Raw genomic sequence first — 27,580 nt, forward strand, 5'->3', positions numbered from 1 at the left:
TTGACAGCGAATTAGGTTTCTTGAGGCAAAAGATTAAATCTAAATTAAATCCGTACATACAAACAAAAACGAATGCAAAACAGAGACTACTTTCTTCCATTGGGTATGTTTATCTATGGCTGAGAGGAGAACGATCAAATGATCTCTACCATCTTCTTTCCTATTGGCTGTCACTCCTGAAGTTTAAGGATTCTGAACGTGTGATGACTGAATGGGCTTGTGTCGCTTTAATACTTATCTGTTTAATAAAAGCATTTTTATTTGTATTTATGCTTTCACTTTAAAGTGAATTATCCACAAAACCACCAAAGATTGGCTTACTGTCTTGTGTGTCAGTTTTTTTTTAATTGAGATGTATACTTAATCTGAAATATGAATAAATATGCTTTTCAGTGATGTATGTATTTTCAGATACAACTATTTGAAAATCAGCAATCTGAGGGTGCAAAAAAAATATCTATCTAAATAACAGAGAAAATTGCCTTTAAAGTTGTCCAAATGATTTCTTAGCAATGCATATTACCAATCAAAAATTAGGTTTTATATATTTACTGTAGGAAATGTACAAAATATCTTCATGGAACATGATCTTTACTTAATATCCTAATGATTTTTGGCATAAAAGAAAAATCTATAATTTTGACCCATACAATATTTTTTTGGCTATTGCTAAAAATATACACCAGCGACTTAAGACTGGTTTTGCTTCACATATATGTTTGCCATTGAGTTCTGCATGTATGTGCATGGTTTACTATGGATGCATTAGAAGGGAGCACAGAGTTCAGGGTTGTACGGCAGTGTACGTTGTACGTGTGTGTGTGTGTGTGTCAGAATCCTATTAGTGAAAGCTTAACCTGAATTCTCTTCACTATTTATGGTTGTAGTCAGAAATCATTTTAGGATTTCAGCCTTTGATTAGAGCATGAGATGATGTGGCATTTCTTGCCTTGAGAGCAAAGTCACTAAATCATGAGTAAAAATCTTGTTTGACTGACAGCATTTTAAACAAATTTAAATGGCATATGTCTGTCATGTATTTGGTTGCATTTTATTTTTTGATTTCACTGGAAATTATAAAGATGAAACACATGAATCTTAGAGCTGAATCAATTCTCTATGTCGCCAATGAAAGGGTCCGTTATGGACTAGAAGGAAGGTTCATTTATTTTAACGTTACAGTTTTTTAACAACTGGTAAGTAAATGTTTCAAAGTGTCCTCAAACAGTACAGGTGCTACTACACAGCTGTTGAAGGGATAGTTCCAATAAAAACATTTTTCTCACCATCATGTCAAACCTGTATAATTTATTTTGCAAAATATAAAAGAAGATATTTTAAAGAATATTGGTAACTAAACAGACGTCCATTGTATTGACAAAAAAAAAAAAAAAAACGTTTCTCAAAATATCTTCTTTTATGTTCTGCAGAGGAAAGAGAGTCATGCACATTTGGAAAAATTTTAGGGTGAGGAAATGATGCAATTTTCATGTTTGGGTGAACTATCATTTTAAGTGAAGAAACTACCTTTTCTAAGAATAGGGGGTATACATTGACGTCACTCTCCCGCTGGAACATGCCCCCTCAGCCGGACTGAGTGGCAAAAGAGCCTGCTGCATGAATGGATTTAATAGGGGAACCTGCCAAAACGCGAGTAAAACAAACGATTATCAGTTTAAACTAAAGATAGTTGGACTCTATATACTGTTCCTTACAATATACCAAATGGTCCATGGATATTGACTTGCAGCAAGGAATTGTGTTTCCTAACATTTATATGTGACTGATTGAGAGGCCAGGGAAAAACATAAAGCAAATTTGCTTGTGAACGCTTTATTTAAATACACAATTGGTTGGTTTATTTGTCCAGTCAATTGCAAAGCTTTAGTTTTATTTGTTTTTGGTGTGTTTTTTGAGCATTCACGCTGAAAACCAATGCTTCCACTCAGTATTTTTGCCACTCAAGCTTGGCAATTATTTCTTGTTTTAGGCATAAACTAAAAAGGTTCTTTACAGTTGCTTCTTAAATAACTTTAACTTGTTTTAATAAGGTTTAGAGAATTTTTTTCTAAGTAAGTGGAGTCTAAACGATCTCGGTCAGTAACAGTCTTAAGTATCTATGCCTTTTTTAGCAAAGTATCTATGCCTTTTTGAGCAAATGTCACATTGTTCTCATTTTGGATTTTCTTCCCTCAGTGATTCCCTCAGTGATTTCTTCCCTAAGGATTAGGATTATTTGTTGAAGTAAATATTTTCAGAAATGAAATTTGTGGTGTCTAATTCACATCATCACTTAAAACTAATCCATAACATGCTCAAGTCCCCTTCAGCAGTCACCTAATGTTAACACAATATCAGGGATTTTCCCTCTCAGTTAGCACTTTAAGAGTTTAATGGAGGTGAAAGATTTCTGAATAAAGGAAAACCTAAATCGTTCTCAAATATGGCTGCTTGATATTTTATCAAGGACTTTTTCAAAAATCATTTTATGTCAAACATATCCATGCATGCATTTATATACAAACATGCCTTGACAAAAAATAGCCATCTAAACACTTTGGTTCATCCCAAGTGCTTGAAAGCTGTGCATTTTAAAGCTGAAATTTGAGACAGATTCATCAGATTAGGGGTGAGGATGTTCAATCGAAAGCATTATGCTGCATGTTGACAGGATTGCACTACCAAGAGGTTAAAATGATATGGTTTTCTGATTGCTGAAAGGTTGATACCACAAGCTATGTTTCTTTTAAAGTCAACACGAACTTAAATTTGACCCTATTTATTTTTTACCAATTAATTCTCAATGAACAAAACCACCTTCTGCCCTGCTTATTTTTTCTAGGAAATATGTCAAATTATGCCAGCAAAATTGTGTTAATGGCAACAACGGTATGATCAATGTAGAATTATTGACAAAGTCAATAGTTGCACATGATTATTTAGAATCAAACAGAGCAACCTGCAAATGCAGCAGTTTGATAGTTTGATCACAGAAGGGTTTACAGTATATAGTGTGAAGTGTTTAACGGGACATTCTCTTCCAGGTTAGGTAAACTCCAAGCAGTTCTTCAGATGGATTTTGAAGTGGAGGATGTCAGCAGTCAATCAGAGATTCAGGTGATTAAGTGGGAGTTGACGCTTCCTGATGAAGTCAAAATGTTGGGGGCGTCTGAAGGCACCATGAGGATCTACACCACTCAGAGAGACTTTGTAGGCCTGGCTCCTCTAGTTGTGGTAGGTTAAGGTTATTCATTAAAGATGGTAACAAAAATAAATGAATAAATAAAATGTCTCTATCTTAAGTTTCTGTCTGAGACTGTAAAGGATCTTCATTAGTTATTGACTGGCATTTTGAAAGACAGAATTGATCCAGCAGGGAACCAAGGGCTCGGCACTGACACAACTTGTAAATGCAACAAGCTTCATCTGCAAGACCGATCATGTTGACCTTTGGATTTTGTCCAAACATGAGCAGATTTAGGCATAATCAATCAGATTTTCTGTAGCGGCTCTAATATACAGCTGGAAACTGTCCCAGGAATTTGTAAACAGCACAGGACAGAAAATGGTGAAAGAAATTTGATATGTTTGCAAGTACTTCTTTAGGATTAGGGGACTAATTCTGACTATTAACTATGAGTTTTTCTTCACTAAACACCTAATCTGTTGCTTATTAATAGTTTGTGAGGAAGTTGTTAAGTTTACTGTAGGTATGGAGTAGGATTAAGAGATCTAAAGTATGGTCATGCAGAATGAAGCATTAATACTGAATGTGCTTTTCAAACACTTATAAACAGCAGTGTAGTCCATGGTTTTCCCGCAGAATTAGGCTACTGTAACACTGTTGCCGTGGGTTGTTTTTAATGTACACGGGTTGATGCTTCCCCATTAATGTGATGTTTAGGGGTAACTCCATAAAAAAAAAAAGTATTTTACTCCCCCAGAATAGGGCTGTGAATTTATTCAGTCACAGAATGACTGAACAGGAGACGTTTCAGACACGCGCTCCACTTCACTCTTTTATCAGGTGCAAGTTAAGCGAGCGCGGAAACGGTCCTGTGCTCAAAGGCACCGGTGCCAAAAAAGGTGATTAAAGCTGAATTAAACTGTGCATGCATGTAATAAATTTAATATATATTATATACAGGATATATTTATATATATATATATGTATGCACATGTCTATGAAATCAGACAGCACTGTCTCACTCATCGAACACATCCTATTTAACTCGTCAGTTCGTGTTTATTTGAGCACTTCTGTCAGTGAACGTCGCCTGCAAAACACTAAAATAAATATCAAAGAAATTATGCAGTTAAACAAGAAAGTAGCCACTCTAACGGATGCGAGCGACGCAGCGCGACAAAATACTCATTATAATCAGTGATGCTACACTGGAAGCTGCACGACAAGACATGATAAATCCCCGTCCGGTCTGGGAGGTACTGACACAGAGTTCAAATGTCCTGTATAAACACTAAACAGACCTGTCGCAACGCGGTTGTGTTGCGTCCGGTTTATTTTTCCGCCACCAAGCAAGCTCAGTGACATCTCATCTGCATGCGCTCTCTTTGAAATAGGAATCGTTGAATCGTATTTCGATCGTGGAATCGAAGAATCGTATTTCTTTTTACCATCTTTTATTTATCGCTGTCTCGTTTGTATTTGGCCAGTTTGGAGAAAGCCTCACCAAACCTGACCAGCCAGCATTTGCGCTCACGAGAACTTGTGCAAACGCTGATGGGTGACATGAATGCAGATGACTCCAGATCGGCGATGTGGTATTTGCTTTCCCAACAAGATCCATCGCCCAACACTAAATTAATTTGCTGAATGCATAAACTGTATTTTCCTGCACTCAAATTTGCCAGTCTAAAGGAAACGCTGTGTTTGAGGTAATTTGTTAATAACCATAGACTTAGAATTTTGCAACTATTACAGTTATTACACTTATATACAAAACTTTGTATTATGCTTGTGACGTCACGTACACTACCCCCGGTGGCAGTAGACAACCGCGACCACCGCGGTGACGCGGTTGTCATGGCAACCGTCACAGCCCTACCCCAGAACACTATTGGTGCTTTTCAACTGCATGGTACGGGCATGGTACAGTTCAGTTTTGGGGGGTTTTCCACTGGTTACAGTACCTGCCTGGTGCTTTTTTTAGTTCCAAGTGAACCATACTGTTACCAAAACGTGACGTGTAAACTCTGCTGATCACGGATTGGTCGAAGAGAATCGTCACTACCCGCGTCACTGAACTTGCGACACAAACACAAAAGAAGCACTAAATATAAATCAGCACAGCCAGCGAAGGATCGAATGCAACTGTTTTGAACGTGCACACCTTTTTTTTAACAACCAAAAAGTTTTGTTGTCTATTGCAGAAGTACAGACATTCCTCTTGTTGATAGCAGAGGAGAGGATACAGCGAGAGCTTGATGGGGAGACCCGTAATTAAAAAGTTTTTTTTAGGAGTCGTGACAGTAGAGGCGGATCAACTATAATGACGTGAATAATCCCGCCCACTTTAAAGCGATACTAAACTGCAGTGGAAATGCAAACCGCATCGATACATGCCGTACCGTACTCAGCCATGCCAAGCTGAGTCGTACTAACGCCATATTTTTACTGGGGGAGCCCCATCGAAACATCATTGGGCTAGTTTTGTTGTGAAAAACTGCCAACCCTGATAAACAGCCAATATGCTAGTAATATGCATGCTAATAAGCAACTAATAGTGAGAATTGGTCCCTTAACTAAAGTTTTACCGGTGCCCCGGTGACAGCCAAGGGTGTGGAAAATCCATTATTTGCAGCTTGCTGGTTGCTTTTAGGTCGGTTTTACAGGGCAAGGGATTTTCTTATTTCAGAGAGCATTATACTGGATAAGAAGTAAATCTAACTATTTTTATTCATGAACAAAATAGTGCTGTTTGATCAGCCTAATGGTAATGGCAAATTCCTTTTTCCATATTTAGCAAAACAATATTGATATAGCTTAGGCTTATTTTTAATGCATTACATAAAGTTAAATTAAGTGACCTGTGTTTCCTGAAAACCTGTTTCATTTATGTGAGCTGGCATTTTGCATCTGTCAGGATCTTTAAAGTTCAGAGGTTTATCCCACTAAGCTGGTGCTTCCCATTTACTGGAGACAATATTGGGAAATGGGGGTTTGACACGTAATAATCCGTTTTTGCTTTTCACTTGTTCTCATTAAAATGACTTTGATTACATAAAATTGTACCAGTCTGAGTAGTGCATCTCTGGCCCAGATTATCTAAATAGATTGACACACTCCATTTAAACCTAAAATCAGCTTTGAGTCCCTGAACATACTATTGTTTACCTGTGAAATGGTGTAAAAGGTGCACTGATATTATGACACTAACTTCATCACTAGATTGCATAATGTTATCATAACTGACCTCCATTCATAGGAGTGCCAAAGTTTAAGCTTAGCTAAGTATTAAGATCCAAAATGTAACGTTGATCCCTGTCCCCTGTGTAGGACACAGAGCTGTTGAACACTGCCGTGCTGACTGGTAAGAGGGTCATGGTGGGAGTACGAACCATTGCTGTGGAACAGGATGGTTCTGTAACGGATGTCTCTGAATTTGCTGACTGCATCTCCACAAATGAAGATGTTCTTAAGGTACAGTCATTGTACTTGTTTTTACTCTTGTGTCTTAGCATGGATACAGCAGCTGCAAAGTCATATCAAGCTATTATCAAACTCTAATTCTCTCTGCACGTGTGAGACAAAAGTAGGTCATTAACATGATGTTAACTGTCTGTCCAGATCATCCAATTCATACAATGACTTGAATACACCTCTCCTGTAATGGGCATGTTTTTTATTTATTTTAAGGGCATTAAGTCTAAAATGATTCATTCAAATATCACAAAGAAAAAAAAGCCTTATTAAAATATTTATTGAAAATAAAACATTGAAGAGTTTGCATACATTTTATAATTATTATTTAATATATTCATAAATCATTTTAACAACATTTCTTCACTGCTAATTAATATAAAAAATAATAATAATTGTACATACCTTCATGACAATGTGTCAAGGTCAGAAAGTACCTTAAATATCAGAAAATCTGATTAGTTCAATTAGTATTAGATTAGTTCTCAGTAAAAACATGATGTTTATGATTTAATAATTCATATTTACAACAAAAAGGTTTTACCTTGAAAAGTTTATTTTAAAAATGTTTTGAAAGTAATTACTACAATCTGTACACATCACATGACATTTTGTCTTTTTTTCAAAACCACGTGAAATAACAAACATTTGTTTTTCATATTTGTTATAAACTCGAAGACGAAAGATGGATAGATGTGTAAGATGGAGTGTCTGTGAATGCATGTCATTGTCAGACAGAGGCAAAAAATCTCAGAAGAATATCTCAAAGTCTTTTCTTGTGTATACATTATGTAACCTCTGCCAGTCTGAGAGCCTGTGTTCTTGGGACAGTGCTCTGAAAGTCATTAAGCCACGTCGTGACCTCACTCAGGAGGCCTGTATCCTCTTTGTTGAGGAGGTAATCTGAACGGACAGCTCAGCACCATACTGTGACTACAGCTAAAATCAGAGTCTTAAAAGAACTTCAGTCCTGTCTCATTCAAGGACAACATCACTTTCTGGCCTCATTTCTTAGAATTACACAGAAATGCATTTACTTTGATGTTCTCAGTAAAAAATATATCCAAACTTAAAATTAATAGATTATACATGAGCAAGAAACATGATGAGACTCATGTTTGGAATAGATTCACCCAAAATGAAAATTCTGCCATAATGTACTCATACTCATGTTTTTCCAAACCAATTTGCTGTTATTTTTGTTTCAGAAGACGTTATGTCACACAGATTGTATATGGGCTATTTTCATTTAATTTTTGTGGGGGTTTTTTATTTATTTTTTACCCTTTTGGAGTTGATATAGCATTGACGATATAAATTGTTGTTTGGACTACAGCTGTGTGCAGATTCTTCAAAAACTGTTTATTGTTGTGCTTTAGTATATAATTATGCTTTTGGGAGTTTCATGTAAATAACAGCATATGGTTTGGAACAACATTTAATATTGCTTTAATCAACCCTCTACATTGCAAGTAAATCACTCGCATATGCGACTTCATTCTGGCGACTAAATGTCTAATATTAGCCAATGGCTAATACATTCCCAGATTTTACTCGCCAGTGTGTGAGTTGGAGGCTAAGTATAAGTTTAGCACAGATATATTTTCACTCGCAAAAACTCTGACTCTGACTGAGGGATTCAGAATTTCACTCTCCGTCAAGCGATCTGTGATTTAATGTACCATAAACTCTAGTGTGAAGGCACACAAATTGTCGTCGCTTTCTCTCACACACACACAGAGAGAGAGAGAGAGAGAGAGAGAGAGAGAGAGAGAGAGAGAGAGAGAGAGAAAGAGAGTGAGTGAGTGAGTGAGTGAATTGACGTGCTACATTTAAACAATATTCTTTGTTGTATTTTCCTGTCAAAATAACAGTCTTCCTATGGAAGTCTTCAGCTTTTAAGAACAGCCAGGTTTTCCGGTAGTGGGTGGAGTTAATGTGCAAACGGCAATCCCATTGGCTAGTGCTCACCTATTATCTTCCCTGTTTTGATTTCAGCAAATCAGTTCAAGCGAACGTACAAAACCTGTTTAATATTCATGAATCCAGCAACTCATCATTAATCCTTAGTAATCCCAATGAAATAAAGCATGAATAATAATGTTAATGCATTTTGAAAAAAAAAAATACAAATGAATCTCTCATGAAATTGATCAATTAGAGTGAAAAAAAGTCTATAAGCCTGTTTTTCATGTTAAATGTGACAGGTTGGATGCAATTTTTTTGTTGGCGGAGTATAGGTGTAATTTTCACATTAACTTCACCAATATAACACAATTTTATTATTGTTATTTTGAATTTATTCTTAAAATATTATGACGTTAATCTTAAACGTTTAAATCTAAAATAATGGATAAACTAATCAGACATATGCCCAAACTGACTGTGTGGCGCTGACCGCTTGGTATTTTACAATACAACAACTTGAATTTAACAAACATAAAATGTTCTAGTCATATGTAATGAATTACAACCTTTGTAATCTTCGGCAAGAAGGAGGCGGGAACCGGCGGACAATCAAATGAAACTTTAATAACAAAATAAATACAAAACAGCGCACCAGCCCCTCACGGACGACTGGTGCGCGCAAATAAAAACCAAAACAGAACTAAAAGCCCAGGCCTGGTCCTCTCTCGTCCGTCACTGTCGTCGCTCCAGTTTTATATCCTTCCATCTCCTCCGTGGGCCTCGAGACCGGCGGGTCGAACAGGTGTAGCTCATCTCCAATCACTCCACCGGCCTCGCTCCCATGTCCCTCGGCCCCGCCCCACTCGTCACATCATATTTCTAAATGAACTTAATAAAGAAACAAAACAGATATAACCACTTTGCCATTAAAAAACAAAACTGAACTATTTTAATGGCACCAACAGCAGCTGTTTAGCTTAATGGGAAAGAAAGAGAGCGTAGAGCTGTAGTCAAGTTCAGATTTATCGAGTCCAAGACAAGTCCAAGACCAGGACTAGTCGAGACCGAATCAAGAACGAGTCCAAAGAGGTTCGAGTCCAAGTCCAAAGAGGTTCACTAAACATTAAAGACTCGCTTAAAGTGTTCTGCGCAATGAAAATGTGCGCATTGAATGGATTCGGTCGTGTACAAATGATCACTAAATGTTTGTCATGACATCTCTTTGCTTGCATGATAAATATTATTTTAGAAATTAATAATTATTTTAGTTTAACAAGACATACTTGTTCAATGATAACTATAAGAAAAAAAGATCTTATCAAGTAACTGTACGACGTTCTATACGAATGCAGATACAAACATTTTTGTGATTGTTACAGATACAAATACAGATACAAATACTGGCTGTTACATGAAAATGTAAATATGTAATGTCATAATTATAAAATTTTAATTAACATATGTAATTGTTGCATAAGGCTAATAATTAATAACCGTTTATTGATTCAAAAAAATATTTAATTTGTTTTCATTTACAATAGTATGAACCACAAGTAGTCGAGTAACTCGAGTATATTTTTAATAAAAAATCGACTAGTAGAAATCTGTAGTCTTGCAACCCCTATACTGTACAACATTAATTAATATTTCATTATTGTAAAGGGTAAGTTTAAGGCTATCTAGGTGTACACGTAAATAAAACACAGGTAGAAAGAGCTACGCCTCTCCATCACTCGCTGGTCAAAATCTTGTTTATTCCATTTGAGCTTGATTTTTATGTAATGTTAAGTGCAAGTGTCTGAAATAATACCAACACTGGCAATACAGTGTTGTTTAATTATTGAATTTCCCCCTTTCTATCTTCTTCCCCCTGTATTTCAGTGCTTCAGTATGCTGTGGGATTGTTTAATTTATTAACACCCACAACCTGTCACGAAGGGGATTCAAGAAACACGGAGAGATCCAAATGCAGGTATGCGGTTTATTTAGGGGCAATCCAAAAAGCATAAACAGTCCAGGCAGGGTCAAAACCAGAATATCCAAACAACATGAAAACAGACAATAACACACGGCAAGGGCAAGACTACGGAAAGCATGAAACATACACAAGGACTCCGTGACACAGACTCAGACAGACCGGGTATAAATACACAAAAGGATGATGGGGAAACAGGAGACAGGTGGGGAACAATCAATTACCTAAACAAGGAGGAAGGTGACCAAATAAGGAGACAGGAAGTGATAAGGTGACAGACACCGTGAGAAAGGAGGACATCTAGTGGAAACCCAGGGACACAACCCAGACACTGTGACAGAACCCCCCCTCTACGGAGCGGCTCCCAGATGCTCCACGACAGACACAAAACAGACCAGGAGGGAGGCGGACAGGTGGAGGCTCAGGGGGAGGGATGGAGGGCCAGAAAAGAAAGACATTGGAAACAGGCACCAGAAAGTAACCACAAAACAGGAAGACCAGGAGGGAGGAGGACTGGAGGAGGTTCAGGGGGAGGGATGGAGGGCCAGACTACAGAGAGGAACAGGGACAGGAGTAAATACAAAAACAAAAAGACCGGTCTTGGGCACCGAATCGGGAACGGCATCGGGCACCGCCTCGGCCTCGGGAACGGCATCGGGCACCGCCTCGGCCTCCGGAACAGCATCGGGCACCGCCTCGCCCTCCGGAACAGCATCGGGCACCGCCTCGCCCTCCGGAACAGCATCGGCCTCGGGCACCGCCTCGGCCTCCGGAACGGCATCGGGCACCGCCTCGGCCTCCGGAACAGCATCGGCATCGGGCACCGCCTCGGCCTCCGGAACAGCATCGGCATCGGGCACCGCCTCGGCCTCCGGAACAGCCTCGGCATCGGGCACCGCCTCGGCATCGGGCACCGCCTCGGCCTCCGGAACAGCATCGGGCACCGCCTCGGCCTCCGGAACAGCATCGGGCACCGCCTCGGCCTCCGGAACAGCATCGGGCACCGCCTCGGCATCGGGCACCGCCTCGGCCTCCGGAACAGTATCGGGCACCGCCTCGGCATCGGGCACCGCCTCAGCATCGGGCACCGCCTCGGCCTCCGGAACAGCATCGGGCACCGCCTCGGCATCGGGCACCGCCTCGGCCTCCGGAACAGCATCGGGCACCGCCTCGGCATCGGGCACCGCCTCGGCCTCCGGAACAGCATCGGGCACCGCCTCGGCATCGGGCACCGCCTCGGCCTCCGGAACAGCATCGGGCACCGCCTCGGCATCGGGCACCGCCTCGGCCTCCGGAACAGCATCGGGCACCGCCTCGGCTTCAGGCACCGCCTCGGCCTCCGGAACAGCATCGGGCACCGCCTCGGTCTCCGGAACAGCATCGGGCACCGCCTCAGCATCGGGCACCGCCTCGGCATCGGGCACCGCCTCGGCCTCCGGAACAGCATCGGGCACCGCCTCGGCATCGGGCACCGCCTCGGCCTCCGGAACAGCATCGGGCACCGCCTCGGCATCGGGCACCGCCTCGGCCTCCGGAACAGCATCGGGCACCGCCTCGGCATCGGGCACCGCCTCGGCTTCCGGAACAGCATCGGGCACCGCCTCGGCCTCCGGAACAGCATCGGGCACCGCCTCGGTCTCCGGAACAGCATCGGGCACCGCCTCGGGAACGTCCTCTGGGCCTTGAGGAACGGTAGACGCCTGTCTCCTCCTCCTCCGCCCTCTATGTTGGCGAGCCGGTGACACCTTATCTGGAGACTCAGGCGTTGAGTCGGCCATCTTGTGCTGTGGCCCCAAGCTGGCGGCCACCTTGTGCTGTGGCGCTGGGCTGGCGGCCATCTTGTGCTGTGGCGCTGGGCTGGCGGCCATCTTGTGCTGTGGCTCTGGGCTGGCAGCCATCTTGTGCTGTGGCCCTGGATTGGCGGCCATCTTGAGCTGTGGTGCTGGGCTGGGGACCGCCCCACCGGAAGAGACCGGAGTGGCTGGGGCATTCCACAGAAGCCGATGCTGCACATAGTACACAAACTCCCAGTATTCCAGTGTCTCTAAATGTACCATCTCCTCCTGAGACACTGGATCATCCAGCCTGCCGTTGAAGTAGTCCTTCAAGGCCGCATCGTTGTATCCCATACCCTCGGCCAGGGACCAGAACACCTGTGCCAGGGCACCCACCTCATTGCCCTCTTGGCGGAGGGCGATCAGCCGGAGATACTTAGCTCTCCGCTCCGCCATCTTGGCTGGGGAACGGGAAAAAGACATACCGCTGGATCTCAGTGGGACGGAGTCCTTCTGTCACGAAGGGGATTCAAGAAACACGGAGAGATCCAAATGCAGGTATGCGGTTTATTTAGGGGCAATCCAAAAAGCATAAACAGTCCAGGCAGGGTCAAAACCAGAATATCCAAACAACATGAAAACAGACAATAACACACGGCAAGGGCAAGACTACGGAAAGCATGAAACATACACAAGGACTCCGTGACACAGACTCAGACAGACCGGGTATAAATACACAAAAGGATGATGGGGAAACAGGAGACAGGTGGGGAACAATCAATTACCTAAACAAGGAGGAAGGTGACCAAATAAGGAGACAGGAAGTGATAAGGTGACAGACACCGTGAGAAAGGAGGACATCTAGTGGAAACCCAGGGACACAACCCAGACACTGTGACACAACCTACATCAAATCAAGTTTAAGTGATTCAAATTGTTTCCTATTCTCTTCTAATCTGTCAATCCATCTAGCCATCCTTGCATCTATTCATCCCTTTGTGGATCTTATGTAACTACTGTAGGTGCTTGTGCTGTAAATGCATTATGAAATGTTAATGTCATATTCTTTGAAATTTTGCGGCATTAGATCCATGTCTGTCGACTAATAGGATAAAAATCATAATTACGGTGTTAACGATTCTGACATCTTATGCATCCATAACCATGTAATTTGCTATCCATAAAACCCTGTATATGGAAATAGTCCTTGTTTTTACAGCTGCACATGTATAAAACTGCACTGTTAAAAATCGTTGTAAAAAACTGCCAAATTTTGACAGTAACATGCTGTTTTTCATTAAAACGAGAATGTAGCCTGATGCTATAGATCGTGAATTATCAGCGTTCAAAGTCGACACTATTTTAAATCCCACTTTACACCCTCATTCACTATTCCCTACATGAGTTTATTAATACAGTCCACCTGACAGAGAGAATGAAAACTAATGAGTGAATTCAGACACTGATGAACAGCTGCTGTTAATGAGCAGAATCACTGATGTTACCATTGTGGAGATCAGTGTTTGCTTAAAGGCGGGCGTACACGGTGCGAATTCGGATGGTCGGAAGATCGTATGTCCACGCACACGGCACGCGTAAGTTTATCTGAAAATCGTACGGACGAGATGATATACGACACGATTTTACAACCAGAAGCAATCGCACGAAGTTGATAGACGCGTTCGACTTGAAGCACCGCTGCACGCACAGAAGGATCACTGTATGACATTAAAGTACCGTGAGAGCGCTAAGAGAGCACACATATCCAAAGCATTCGAATCGCTTTCACGGTACTTTGATGTCATACAGGTGATCATTCTGTGCAGCGCTGCTTCAAGTCGAACGCGCCTAATATAACTGCTCTCCCTCTCTCATAACTGCATATAAAATATCAATATGAGCCGTGACTGTTTCCTACACATACAGGTTATTTTTCAGCAATCGGAAACCGAGACGTTTGGTCACCCTGTGGGTGTGTGTGTTTTTGTATATGCTTTATAAATATCTGAAATAGGTATTACAATGTAAACATGGTTTGTGAGGACAATTCCTGTGCCCTCGTAAACCAAATGGCTTAAAAATACTATACGGTGTTTAATAGAAATTTTAAACATGCATTTTCCGTGATGGATAGAGGTAGTGTATGGGGATATACAGTATAGAATACCGTTACGTCTATGGAGAGTGCCTGTAAACTACATAATGCGTGTGTGAGAGAGAGAGAGAGAACTAAAAAGGCATTGGAACACGTTGCTAGAAACATCACACAGCGCTCGCTGTTCATGTCAGACCTTAGCGAGTTTATCCTCCTGGTCAATAGTCAACATTCACGTGGCGCTGCTGTCTTCGTCTTTCTTCTTCTGTGGTTTTCCTAGTTCGTGATTGGTCAACTTCAGATAAATCAACAAATCGGCTCGTTCAACCGTGCACACGTCACGAATTCAAACCGATAGCTCACAAACTTTTTAGACATGTTTAAAAATGATCGGGAGGTCGGGAAGTGCTCGTAAGCCACTCTGCTCGGCTCGTAATTCATCGCAAATGATACGAGCCGCGACCATACGCGATTTCCACACGATTGAAAAAAATCGCAATGCGAACTTGTAAGACAGCAAAAATTGCACCGTGTACGCCCGCCTTTAGTTGGGCTCCTAAACCTTAAATTTTGAACATTAGCTTTTGTTTGATTGCTACAACTGTGCCTTTAAGATGCATCTGTTAAAATAGAATTGTTGTTATTGATCAATGACGATGATTGATGATTTCCCAAAATGCAGTTATCTACTAGACTGACTTATTATATTAGTGTATTTTATATATATATATATATATATATATATATATATATATATTAGGGGTGTAACGATTCACTCGTTTTCTCGATGCATCGATTACATCCCCGACAATTCATATGCATCGATCTTGAAACATGATTTTTGAATCGTGAATCACCGATATTGGACAGTAATCGATTCAAAATGCTAAGAATCGAATGAATCGCGAATCTATAGCGATTCAATGCTTTCAAAATGTATACACATTAAATTACTACACGCACAAATTATTGGAGACCTTGAAGAGTGTTCTGAATCGTGCCTCTTATCTGTCCTTCACGCGCTCCACTGTTTACCGCCTGAGACTGTCACAGGATTGCGCTCGCGCTCCGTTCGTCTCTGAAGCAGCTGACGTGTGATCTATAGGACTCGTGGCCAGTAATGCTAACTTTTCTGTAGTTTGTCAATGGCTCTCACCCACGGAGTTACCGGAGCCGTCGACAGCTGTATTTATTGCATGGACGGAGCAGAAATGTAAGTGTCTAAATCCTACTTACAGATCCATAGAAATGTTTTTAAACAATGCGGATGAACCGAATATACGAAGGAAACTTTAAAAATTAACCACAGCAACAACGACCTTGAAATAAGAGCGCAAGATTTATCTGATAATCAGACGCATGAAAGTAGTGTTTTTTTTTTTTTTGTCTTGAGTTTTAGTAGCATGTTTTGTGATGTTCAGAACTGATCTGTTTATTTATTTTCTGGATTGTGACCATTGTTATGATTCATACACTGATTCTTGATCTGTTTGTCTAAATTACAATAAAGGTTTTTTTTTATGAGTAATGTCTATTTAATGGGTTTTCATAACTAATGGCTCAGCAGGACTTGATCTTTTGCTCTAGTATCAATATTCAGTAAGAGAAGAGACACTGGATTGAATCAGAAATAAGAGAATGAATGAACAATACAATATTTTTTTTCGTTGACCCTTTTTTGCTATAACAAACAAGTTTGAAAAACACGTTGTTACAGCAGGCAAAAAAAAAACCTTATTGTTAGAAAGTCAAGGTACAAGAGCACAACTAAATTAAACACTGATCTCCATCATGGTAGTGAGAAAAACAAAACCCATCTAAACCTCTGTAACTCTCAATAAGATCTTCTGCAGACATCTGACAGAAATAAACTCAGTCTGGGTAGTAATGTGAAGCTAATGAAGATACACTGTAAAACTTTTCACTGTAAATTTACAGTAAAATACTGGCAGCTGGGTTGCCAGCCACATACTGTATTTTTACAGAACTAGTACTGCAAACACAATTTACAGTACTAGTTCTGTAAACCATTGTACTGTAAATTTACAGTAAAATACTGGCAGGTGGGTTGCCAGCCACATACTGTATTTTTACAGAACTAGTACTGCAAACACAATTTACAGTACTAGTTCTGTAAACCGTTGTACTGTAAATTTACAGTAAAATACTGGCAGGTGGGTTGCCAGCCACATACTGTATTTTCCTAAATTTACAGCACTGCACTGTAATTACAAAATACAGTATATACCACAATTTTACGGAATTATACTGTCTACAGCAAAAAAAAAAAAAAAAATACAGGGAAAACATTATACTGTGAACTTTAAACAAGAAAATAGAAACCAACCACATTATCTGGGTTTTAAAACATTTATTTTAAAAACAACGACCAGACATTTGCCTTTTGCAAACACATTTGGCTGAAATGCCAGCTGTTTTTTTTTTAAGTGTTTGCAGTTTTATACTAAGAAATATTTCTTCTCAGTGGACTCACAGTACTAATAGCATATGAATGCTAGTTTTTAAACTCAAACTGTTTGAAGCAATGGGAGCCGAGTTAATTTCCATGGAAGAATTACGGTAAAACACTGTTAAAATATAACAGTTTTAACAGTTGAGAGCTGTAAATTTACAGTACCTTACTGATAACCCTGCTGCCAGTAAATTACTGTTATTTAACGTCACAATTTTTTACACATAAACGACACATAAAATATACATTATACTATAAATACAGTACATATTCTAGAGCCGGTTTACACTACGCAAACTTGCTTTTCCACACCAGGATGTTGTTCAAAGTCACCCCTGTGTGCCATCCTCAATCTTTTGAAAATTTAATCACATCGTAAATTATACAATTGATTTAATCATGTGGCAGCATGCATTTGGTAAGCCCATGCAGAACTGTTAAGTGACTTTCAGACTCTGTGACAGTAAACATCTAAAGGTTACATTAAAAATGCAGCATACGGATCAACCACTACATCATTTTGCTATAATTTTTTATAAAGTTGAGTTTATTAATAACGGAAATAACTAAAGCAATCTCAAGCAGTTGAAAAAAAAAAGTAAATGCCGATTTAAACCTAAATTATACTTGGTCTCAGAAGTCATGTTTTTACTGGGACTAAGCACCAACAAATCCTCTTACACAAGTCCGTTCCAATCCAGCAGAACATGAAAACTACAGTGTGAACAGCCTGTTTGTTCAGAGTTATAAATAACATAAAACATTTCTGGATGCCCTCAGGTGTCTGACAGATGCAACTTTGTCTATGTGAATGGAAAAGAAAGCCAAGGGCAACTGCGGATGCTGGTGAACTTTACCTACAGTTACCTGAGTGCTCAGCTGGAGATGAATGTGTGGTTCCCTCGTCTGCCGCTGGATATAGAGGTGTCTGATACAGAGCTGAGTCAGATCAAGAGCTGGAGGATCCCCATCATGTCCACCAAAAGGTACAAACACACAGTGACTGCGTTCAAATGCACAATTTCTAGTTAACGCCTATATTGTGATTAGCATTTGTTCTGAATAACAAATAAAGGAATATTTCTGTATAAAGCTGTGTAATCAGCTTACAATGCATTAAAGTATCCTGAACATTGTATTTTTCTCTGTGCACTTATTTACTTACTGTTGCTTTCCTTTTACTGTGGCAATGCTTAGAACAGTTGTGCTCAAACAGAGGGCATCATTAAACTTCCAAAAGGGGCACAGGGGAGGAAAATAAACTAACTTAGTGCAAAAGAAAAAAATCTAAACTTTTATACACACACACACACACACATATATATATATATCTATATATATATATATATATATATATATATATATATATATATATATATATATATATATGTGTAGTTATGTAATACAAAAATGATTGCGTTGATTGTAAAGATCTCTGAAAACACAATCCAATATTAAGAGTTTATAGCCAGACATTCAACATTATAGCCAGAAAATGCCTTTAAATTCAAAATCCACTTTCAGACAGGTTCAAGTAGATTATGAACTGTGGAAAATTGTGAATAAGATTGTGTAAGGTTATATGAGTAGTTTAAATACTGTTGCATAATGGATTACATGAAGCAAAAACAGCCTCTCATTAATTCACAGTTTGATCCAATCATTGTCTCATGCATGCTCATGACTGTTTTGAACTAAGTAAATTTGTGCATGTGTGTTCATTTAAAAAGATGAGGCCTTCATCTAAGCTGTTATGAAGACCATGAGAGGTGACAGATGGAGTTACATGACTATAAGTGGGTTGTCGGTAACATCTGTATGTCCCTGACAGCAAACCAGGCTGGAGCAGTGAGGAAGAGCGTAAGGGCCGGGGTTGTATGCTGCAGTTCCAGCATGCTCTGGTCCGAGTCCTCACACACTTTGTGGCAGAGCAGTCAGACCCTCGGGAGCCACAGGCCTTCTTCCTGGGCTCTGATTGGCAGGTGGATGTGACCAGGTTGGTGCGGTACTTCCTGAAGGTGGAGGACACTAATATTGCCCGTCTGCAGGCAGGCAGGATTCTGTCAGGACAAGATGTGGGCACCACCTCTATAAAGGTAAAATTGAATCTGTTGAGTTTGGCTTCCATACGACAAGAGTAATGGACCAGGCCAAACATAAATCAGTATTGATCTCATGCAGGCCTCAATAACCTGTTGTCTTCCTTTGTGTAGGTCCTGTCCCCGCTGTCAGACTCCATCCTGGCAGAGAAGACGGTGAGGGTTGTGGATGATCGAGTGACCATCACTGAACTGGGCCTGCAGTTGGTCAGTGGTCTCACACTCAAACTGCAGCTCAGCACAGGAAGTAACCGAGTCATCAGTGCCACGGCTACCACACAGGAAGTGCTCAGCAATCCTAAACAAGTAATTTAACAATACTTTCCTTAAAATTTGAGGCACCTATTAATGTCTAAAACATTGATTCGTCTGAGTTTACAACATTCAAACAATAAATATTTAATACATTTAAACTGATAAATTTGTTATATTTACATTTTTAAACGTAAAGAACTGGTAACAGGTTGGAAGTAAAAGGATTGCTAATTTAGCCATTAAAGGGGTCATCAGATGGCCATTTTTCGAAGTTTGATATGATTCTTTAGGGTCTTAAAGTGTATAACATACAAGCCTACTATATGTTAGCCGTCCGTCATATTGTAAAGGTCAACTTGACGTCATTCACCATAGTATTCACTGAATATTCGAAAGATGCCACAGTCCTGTACAGAACGGCTCTGTGAGAACCTATAGTGTGGTGAATGATCTCAAGTTGACCATTCCAAGATGTCAGCCACATCTACCTGCCTGAAGCAGTCGAATGAGGCCTCTATACATATCTATGGTTGTGTTCACACACTGCCAAGACACATTTAATTTCAAACATGTAAAAGGTCATTTAGCATCCGATGACCCCTTTAAGCTGGCCTGTTGGGGCTAGTTACCTTGTACAAAATAAATTAATATTGTGCATAAATATTTTAGATTTTATAAATATACATATATACATACATGCATACATTCATACATATTAGGGCTGTCAGTTTAAAATGTTAACTTAATTAATTAGTTATGAAAAAATAACACAATTAAAATATTTTAACACAGTTAACACTGGCCCCAACCCCAGACCTGTATGTCATCTTACATTTCATACAGTTGCCTGTTTACAATATTATGCAGGGGAACAACTCCATAAATGCATGATATCACATGATAAGTGTTATTACACAAGCAGCCAGAGAATCACTCAAGTGCTGTTTTTGTCTCTAATATAAGGAGTGCAAATGTGATTTTATACAACAGTTAAGTAAATAGGAAATTAATATTGTGATATATTTTAAACACAATACTGTCTGTTTTTGCTCAGTTTTGCCAACAAAATATTATCTATAAAGCCACAACATAATTCTCTGAGCAAGCACAGCGGTGTTTAATTTCTGAATGAACCCAGTTTTTAAGAATCATTTGAATCAGTGATTAAAAGCTCCATTCATAAAATGAGATGTTTACTGAATTCATGAATGAATCAGCCATTTGAACAAATCAAATTAATGACTCAAAGACATTTACAGCCACCTGCTGGCAGAATTAGTTTCTTATTTAGAGTATTATTACATAAAAATAAATAAATAAATAATAATAATAACAATAATAATAATTATATTTGTAATTATATATTATATAGGTATTTTAAAGACTGTTGGTAACAAAGCTGTTTTGGTTACCACTAACTTCCATTGCATAAACAAAGAAGAAGAAAAAAAGAGAGAGAGATGTTTCTCAAAATATCTTCTTTTTTGTTCCACAATTCTTTTTGGACCTTTGTAGCCTAAACTTTTATCTGTAATACTTTTATATAAAAAAAATAAAATATATAAAGCTACTATTTTGTAAATGTCTACTTAATACTATCTACAAATACAAATCTTACCTGTAATACAAAAATTCAATTAATTAATACATCATGTAATTAATTAGATTAAAAAACTGTAATCGACTGACAGCCCTTATATATATATATATATATATATATATATATATATATATACACACACACACACACATTGTATATACTGTATATATACACAATATAAATATTTATTAAAAAAAAATAGTGTGTTTGACTGGTCACTATACCAACATTTCTTTCTGTAGTTGGTACTAAATTCTAGTATGATTTATTGGCTCACTCTGTACCGATTTTGGTACCATAGCAAAAAAATGAATAAAAAATAGTGACATTTACAGTGTCCTTGCTACATGTTACACACGTGCAAGACACAATATAGAACATGGCCAAATTACATTTTATTCTTATTGCAGGAGGCTGTGCTGAGCTTCTGGCTGCAGTTCAGTGATGGCTCCCTCACCCCACTGGACATTTATGATCCTACTCACTATCGCCTGGATGTGACATCACTGGATGAGGGTGTAATCTCTGTGCAGGACTTACCTTTGACTATAGTGGCAGAAGGTGAAGGCCAAGGAACACTGGTGAGAGCTGAGATGACCATTTGTGAGGTCTGTCAGAAATCCAAGCGCAAAAGCACTTTAGCTGTAGGCACTGGGAGCTTAACGGTAAAGTTCCATACTAGCGGCAAACGTCCTGACAATAGCACCAACAATGACACGGGAAACAGCACAGGACTATTTGCTGGTGTCACTGGGAAAGACAACAGTAGTAAGCGTGGTGATGAAGGAGAGGAGGCAGACTCTGAAAAGAAACTGCAGCAACCAGAACAGGTTTCAAGCAGAAATTCAGAGTCTGAGCGTGAGGAAAGTGCCTTGAAGATCACCACCACAGCCAAGTCGACAGCGCGAGACTCAACCGTTGGCAGCATTGCAAATGATTTGGGAATGGAACGGGCTAATGATGCCTCGGATGGAGTCAGTAAACCTGGAAATATTTTAAATAGTGGATTTTTTTTTAGTACAGGAAAAGCTGGCAATGATGGTCACACAGGAATTTCCTGGAGTAACAGTGAGGTTCCTGAGGATTCAATGCTGAGCACTGGGAAAGCTTCTGGGAACTTAGTGAACTACAATAACTACCCTCCCCAAGTGGAAATCCCCAATCAGGAGTCAAAAAATGACAATGACGATAATGATGATGACATTGAGGGACCACTGTCAAACCGTCCACTTACAGACCTGGAGATCGGGATGTATGCATTACTGGGAGTCTTCTGCTTGGCTATCATAGTATTTATGGTAAATTGTGTATCATACTTGGTTAAATTTAGGCACAAGCAGACGCCTGGTCAAGTTTCTGAACAGACTGGTCATCGGCATGATTGGGTATGGCTGGGAACAGATGCTGAGCTGGTTATGAACGTCACTGGAAGCCCGTTACAGCAGGACGCTCATAATACATCCGTGATCGACATAGGACCCAATACAGAGCCTTGTGGTACTCTCACCCGAAGAACCTCTTGCCAGGTGTCTTCTGTATCAAATGACTCTAATGTTTTGTGTGTAGGATCCCCCACAGTAAAACCAGTACGAAGTGAATCCCTACACTCACCCACTAGTAAGAGGAAAAGGGTACAGTTCACCACCTTCACATCCTTGGATCGGCAAACTCCTCCCAAAATTTTACCACAAGAGAATGGACATGGAATTAACTGGGTAGGAAAGGAGGACAGTTGTATGACTCCTGAGGTGCCAGCTGCTGAGTCTTTGCAACAGCTTTGATTGTTGGCTCACATGCAGCCAGATTTATGCACCCATAATGTATATCTCTATACCAGGGATGGGCAACTCTGGTCCAGTGGCCTGCAGAGTTTAGCTCCAATCTATGGTCACCTGAATGCCTTCTTTCTTTGGAAAAGTCATACTTTTGGTCTGTGCTACACAGGATTAAGGTTAAGATGATCAGTACAGTTTCATTGCTTTCACAAGGTGTGACAGGTGTGACATTTTCTTTGTGAAAAATTTATTCTGTCTTGATTACTAATCATGATAAAAAGGAGAGAACACAACTGTGCTATTTTTGAGGATTATTAAAAGCACCCCCCCCCCCACCAAAAAAAAAAAAAAAAAACTAAGCTCATTTTGTCTTTCTTAATGAGTTATTAATTGGGGAATTAAAAAAAATAATTGTCATTCTTTCTCTAGAGCCAACCTCTGAGATAATGCTTCATTACACTTCATTACACTACACAAGCTGCACCCTTCCATTTTTTATACAAAAAAGTGCATGTGATTATTGTACAGAGGAAAGTTCTCTTTTAAGATATTTACCACTCTGCATTTATATGTACATTCAAAAACATGATAAAGCCACATTCAGTGCTTTGTGCTAGGATAAGAAATAAAAACCATTTAATTGTAAATGAATGGTGGTTTTTATCTTTTGTAATCTGTTATCTTTCAATATTCAAATGTAAGTCACTGTTGGCATGTCCCAGGTTTTCATATTGGTAAAAACATTTGTAGTAACTCCATGTGTGGAGGTAATTGAAAATAGTAGTAAAAACATTTTATATTTTCTGAAGAAAATGAGTGGCACTTACCCATACAAAACTCCTCATAACCGCTAAGTTGAAATTGGCCAATTTTCTCACAATGTAACAATATTCTGGTGCAAACATATGGCTAACACCGCACACAGGCCAAAAATGTCAATGAGTTCAGAGCACCATTGCTGTATATATTTTACTGTACCTCTATAGATGAACTGAAATTCAACAAAAGTTTGTATACAAGTGTTTACAGTATATTTTATTGTGCCATGAAATTAAAAGAAATGTACATACAATCATAGAAATTCATGGTTTAATATTTGAGACATACAGTCTTAATTACAAACAGAATAAATATTTGATAATATGTTTAGCAAAACCTCTAAGCACAAACCTTAATCCCAGAACAAAGTAACTTTGATGAATAAATAAAAATTCCTCCGAAGAATAAATGTGTCCTTTAAAAACAGTCTTGTGTTTCATTTATTGTACAAAACACATTTTTCTTCATCTGGGCTTAAGAGAAAAACTAGTTTGGCAGCTGAATCAGCTTATGACAAACAGAATTGTCTTTTGAGTTTATTAAGACTGTAAATCTTGGCCTTGACACGGTTTAACATTTTTAAAGCTCTAAATTTGACTACATTAAAAGCAGGGTGTAATTTGTACCAAACAAGTTAAATGTAGCACCTCTGAAACTAGACCTGCCATCTATTTTAGTGGATTTCCCACTTCATACCATACATTTGTTTAGTAAAATTAAATATACTACATTTTAGGCATTTTTAGTTAATCATGTCTTGCCTGTCATGTCATATCACATATGCACATGTGAACACAAGCTGTGTCTTCAGTTCAGGCTGAGATCCTCCTGAGAGTAGGAATAATTCTTGCTATCAAAAAAGTAATGTCCCTTTCATACCTGGTGGAAAAAAATAAGTCAACGTTCTATAAATATATCCTTCCTGTTTATCCCACTGTAGAGACAAATGGCAATCATAATCTAGGCTTGCATATTCAACTGAAATATGCAATGCAGATTCAAAAGCTCCAGAAAGAGCACAACGCTCTCACCTTTTAAAAGATATTAAAGACCTGAGACAAATGTTAATCCCATCATACTGTCAGTGAAGAGTCTCCACCAGTTTCTGATAGGCTATTCTCTCCTCCATCGGGTTGTGGCAAGTTGTAATGTAATTCTTTCCATTTCTCACCAGTCTTTCCTCGAGCTCATGGTCATTCAGAAGTTTTCTGGACATGCTTACAAATTCCTGTTGAACAAGAACATTGAGATTCTTGTTAAGGCTTCACATGTCCTTTTTTTTTTTTGTCTGTTATCCATGAAATATCCATTAATTTATCTATATTCTAAAAGCTTATTTGATGTTTCTATACAATAACACACAATCGTTTGGGTCAGTAAGATTTCTCCTTAAAAAAAAAAGAAAAGAATATTAACTAGTAAGCAAGGATGCATTAAGTATTAATTAAAAATACAATTTCAAATAAATGCTGTTCTGTTGAGCTTTTTATTTATCAAATAATCCTGGAAAAAAGTATTTGTTTCCACAAAATAAAAGTAATAATAAGACAATAAAAAGTATTGTTTAGTAAAAATAGCAAAATAAATGTTACTTGAGCAGCAAATCGTCATATGAAAATGATTTTTGAAGTCTGATGTGTAATGACTGATGAACATTTAGTTGTAATATTTTATATTACAGATTTTAATGTATTAGTTTGCTAAAGTCAAAAGGCAGCATTTGTGAGCATAAGTAAGCATTTACTAAAATCTTACCGATCCCAAATATTTGAACAGTAGCATAAAACAATAAAAAATTCATCATTTATTTTTATGGACAAAATTGCTGTCTATCTGAATAATGAAAACATAAATCCTTATATATTGAGGACAGTGAAATTACTCATCATGTCAACTGCTCATGTTGTAACTTTGTCTTTCAACCGGACTTAAAACACCTTCAGCTTCCAGTGACCCCCTGCTGTCTACTCTTATCCACGGGCATCATGAGAGACTCACACTGATGTGACAGGCAGAGTATAAACCTCTCTCAGCTCAGCAGGATAACAGAAGCCATGAGGAAAAGGCAAACTGTTTTTTCTGTCACATGAAAGATTTGACCACAACATGAGGCCTCTGTCTTTGACACAATACCATGATGAAACCAGAGTGTAAATGAGTGTGTTTGACAGAAATGTGGCCTGCTGGGAAGCACCTGGGCTCTCTTGGGTGAAGATCGGGTCAAGTTATTTGTTTAACAGTGGTTTAATATGCAGGATAATATAGTCAGCAGATCAACGTCAACAAATAAGCCACTTTAGGGTGATACACACTACTGTTCAAAAGTTTGGGGTCAGTAAGATTTTTATTTAAAAAAAAAAAAAGTTTAATTTTTTTTGTTTTATTAATTACATTTTTTCCCATGATGCAAAGCTGTATTTTCAGCGTTCTTATTCCAGTCATCAGTCACATTTCTTATTATTATCAATGTTCAAGACAGTTGTGTTACATTTTTGTGTTGATTAAAAAAAATAACTGAATTATTCGATTAATAGAAAGTTAAACAATAAAGCATTTATTTGAAATTTATTAGATTTATTTATTGTTACATTTTAGGTCTTTACGGTCTCTTTTGATCAATTTAATGCATTCAGAGAACTAGACCTGACTTTGTCATGTAGTGAAGCACATAACTAATCATGAGAGATCTTTTAAACCATCTAAGGCTCTTTGTTCCACACCATAGAGTCCAGTCTTAAACCTCTCATTTAGCTACTTACAAGGCAGAGGTCAAGGCTTAGCACAGCACAGATGTGACTCATGATGGACACGGTTAAACAAATCTTGGGCACTAAGAATTCACTGAAGAAAAATGCTTCTAGGTTAATTAAGTAAGTGACAGAAGAAAGTGTGACAGATTTGGGGAAAATCTGAATTTTTTTTTTTCTTAAATATGACTTTTCAACCTGGCCAAATCACCCTGACTCGCAAACATCAACACTTTCATATACAATTTTCTGTGCTTCTCTAGAGATGTCGGATTTTCAGATCCGCTATTGCTTTTAATACATTTGAGATAAGCATGATAAATAGATGTTTGGAAATTACTCAGAGGAGCAGATTGGTTTAGGGATAAAAGATTTGCCCTTTGACCTTTTAAGCTGCCTTGGGCTGCTCTCAGGCATTTAGCATGGTGGTACAATGAATGCTAAGTCTATCTGTTCTTCCTAAAGACCCAAAAATAAGTTAAAGTCAAAGCTTAGTCACCAGCAGGTAGAGATGTTGCTAAGAAGAGATGGTTAAGATTACTCTCCCTTTTGCAGCAGCTTTTTATTGCCAAAAAAAGTTTTAAGTACTGATGTTTTGTAAAAGTCTAAATTATATGAATAAGTAATTTTATTTATCTATTCAAAACATTTACTCACCCTCTATCATTCCAAACCTGTATGATTTCCTTACTTTAAGTGTTCTGCACTCTTTTGATATATTTTTGTGACGGACAGATTTTTTCTCTCTCTCAATCATCTTATTATAAATCAGTTACAGCTGAAATCTCATTCACATTTGTAAATGCAGTGCATGAAAATAACTTCAGGTTTAACATCAGTGATGGCAAACATTATAAAGCACAACAGTGGGCTTCCGGAAGTAAAGACATTTTCTCTATATTAAAATAGATTTTTAACTATAACTGATGAACCTTTAAAGGCCGACCAGTTCTGAGCTCTGAGGTTCCTTTTGTTGAATCCATCTGTTTCCATTAATTCAACTTATTTGTATAACAGGATCTGTAGTGAAAAACTACATTACCCATGATGCTGTACATAAAATTCCGCCACTCAAGCAAAGAATGGCAAACGAGATCTTTAGCTCGGCCCACTCCCATAAAGAATGATGAAACTGATGAGTCTGTCTCCCTACACACTCAAAATATGTACAGTAAATATCTGTGTACAGTATATACTATACTATTAATGCCATTCATGAGGTTTGCATTTTCCTTCCCTCACTAAAGCCATTAAATACACAGTCTTGCACTTTTGTCCAATTTTTATTTACATTTATGCTTTGAGTAAAAATCTAATGTTAATTCTCCTGGAAGCTGGTTGACTTAGTTCACGGTTGGTTTACAACTTTTTGAATCTCTACATATAAATGGGAAGTGG

General features: G+C 38.7%; 2 protein-coding genes across 4 annotated transcripts in view; one reads left to right on the forward strand and one right to left on the reverse strand.

Annotated features, from left to right (window-relative positions):
* Window positions 1-23,861, forward strand: part of LOC132097529 (transmembrane protein 132C) — a 40,716-nt gene extending 16,855 nt beyond the window's left edge. Inside the window, exons 4-9 of the mRNA XM_059503310.1 lie at window positions 3,045-3,234; window positions 6,518-6,661; window positions 17,668-17,873; window positions 18,719-18,983; window positions 19,101-19,292; window positions 21,252-23,861. Of these exons, the coding sequence (XP_059359293.1) occupies window positions 3,045-3,234; window positions 6,518-6,661; window positions 17,668-17,873; window positions 18,719-18,983; window positions 19,101-19,292; window positions 21,252-22,622 (2,368 nt within the window). The 3' untranslated portion in view covers window positions 22,623-23,861. The remainder of the gene's footprint in view (window positions 1-3,044; window positions 3,235-6,517; window positions 6,662-17,667; window positions 17,874-18,718; window positions 18,984-19,100; window positions 19,293-21,251) is intronic.
* Window positions 23,631-27,580, reverse strand: part of glt1d1 (glycosyltransferase 1 domain containing 1) — a 44,838-nt gene continuing 40,888 nt past the window's right edge. For all 3 annotated transcript variants that reach the window (XM_059503312.1, XM_059503311.1, XM_059503313.1), the window contains exon 12: window positions 23,631-24,663. In XM_059503312.1, the coding sequence (XP_059359295.1) occupies window positions 24,517-24,663 (147 nt within the window). In that variant the 3' untranslated portion in view covers window positions 23,631-24,516. The remainder of the gene's footprint in view (window positions 24,664-27,580) is intronic.

This window comes from Carassius carassius, chromosome 21, assembly GCF_963082965.1.
Source record: "Carassius carassius chromosome 21, fCarCar2.1, whole genome shotgun sequence".
Taxonomy (NCBI): domain Eukaryota; kingdom Metazoa; phylum Chordata; class Actinopteri; order Cypriniformes; family Cyprinidae; genus Carassius; species Carassius carassius.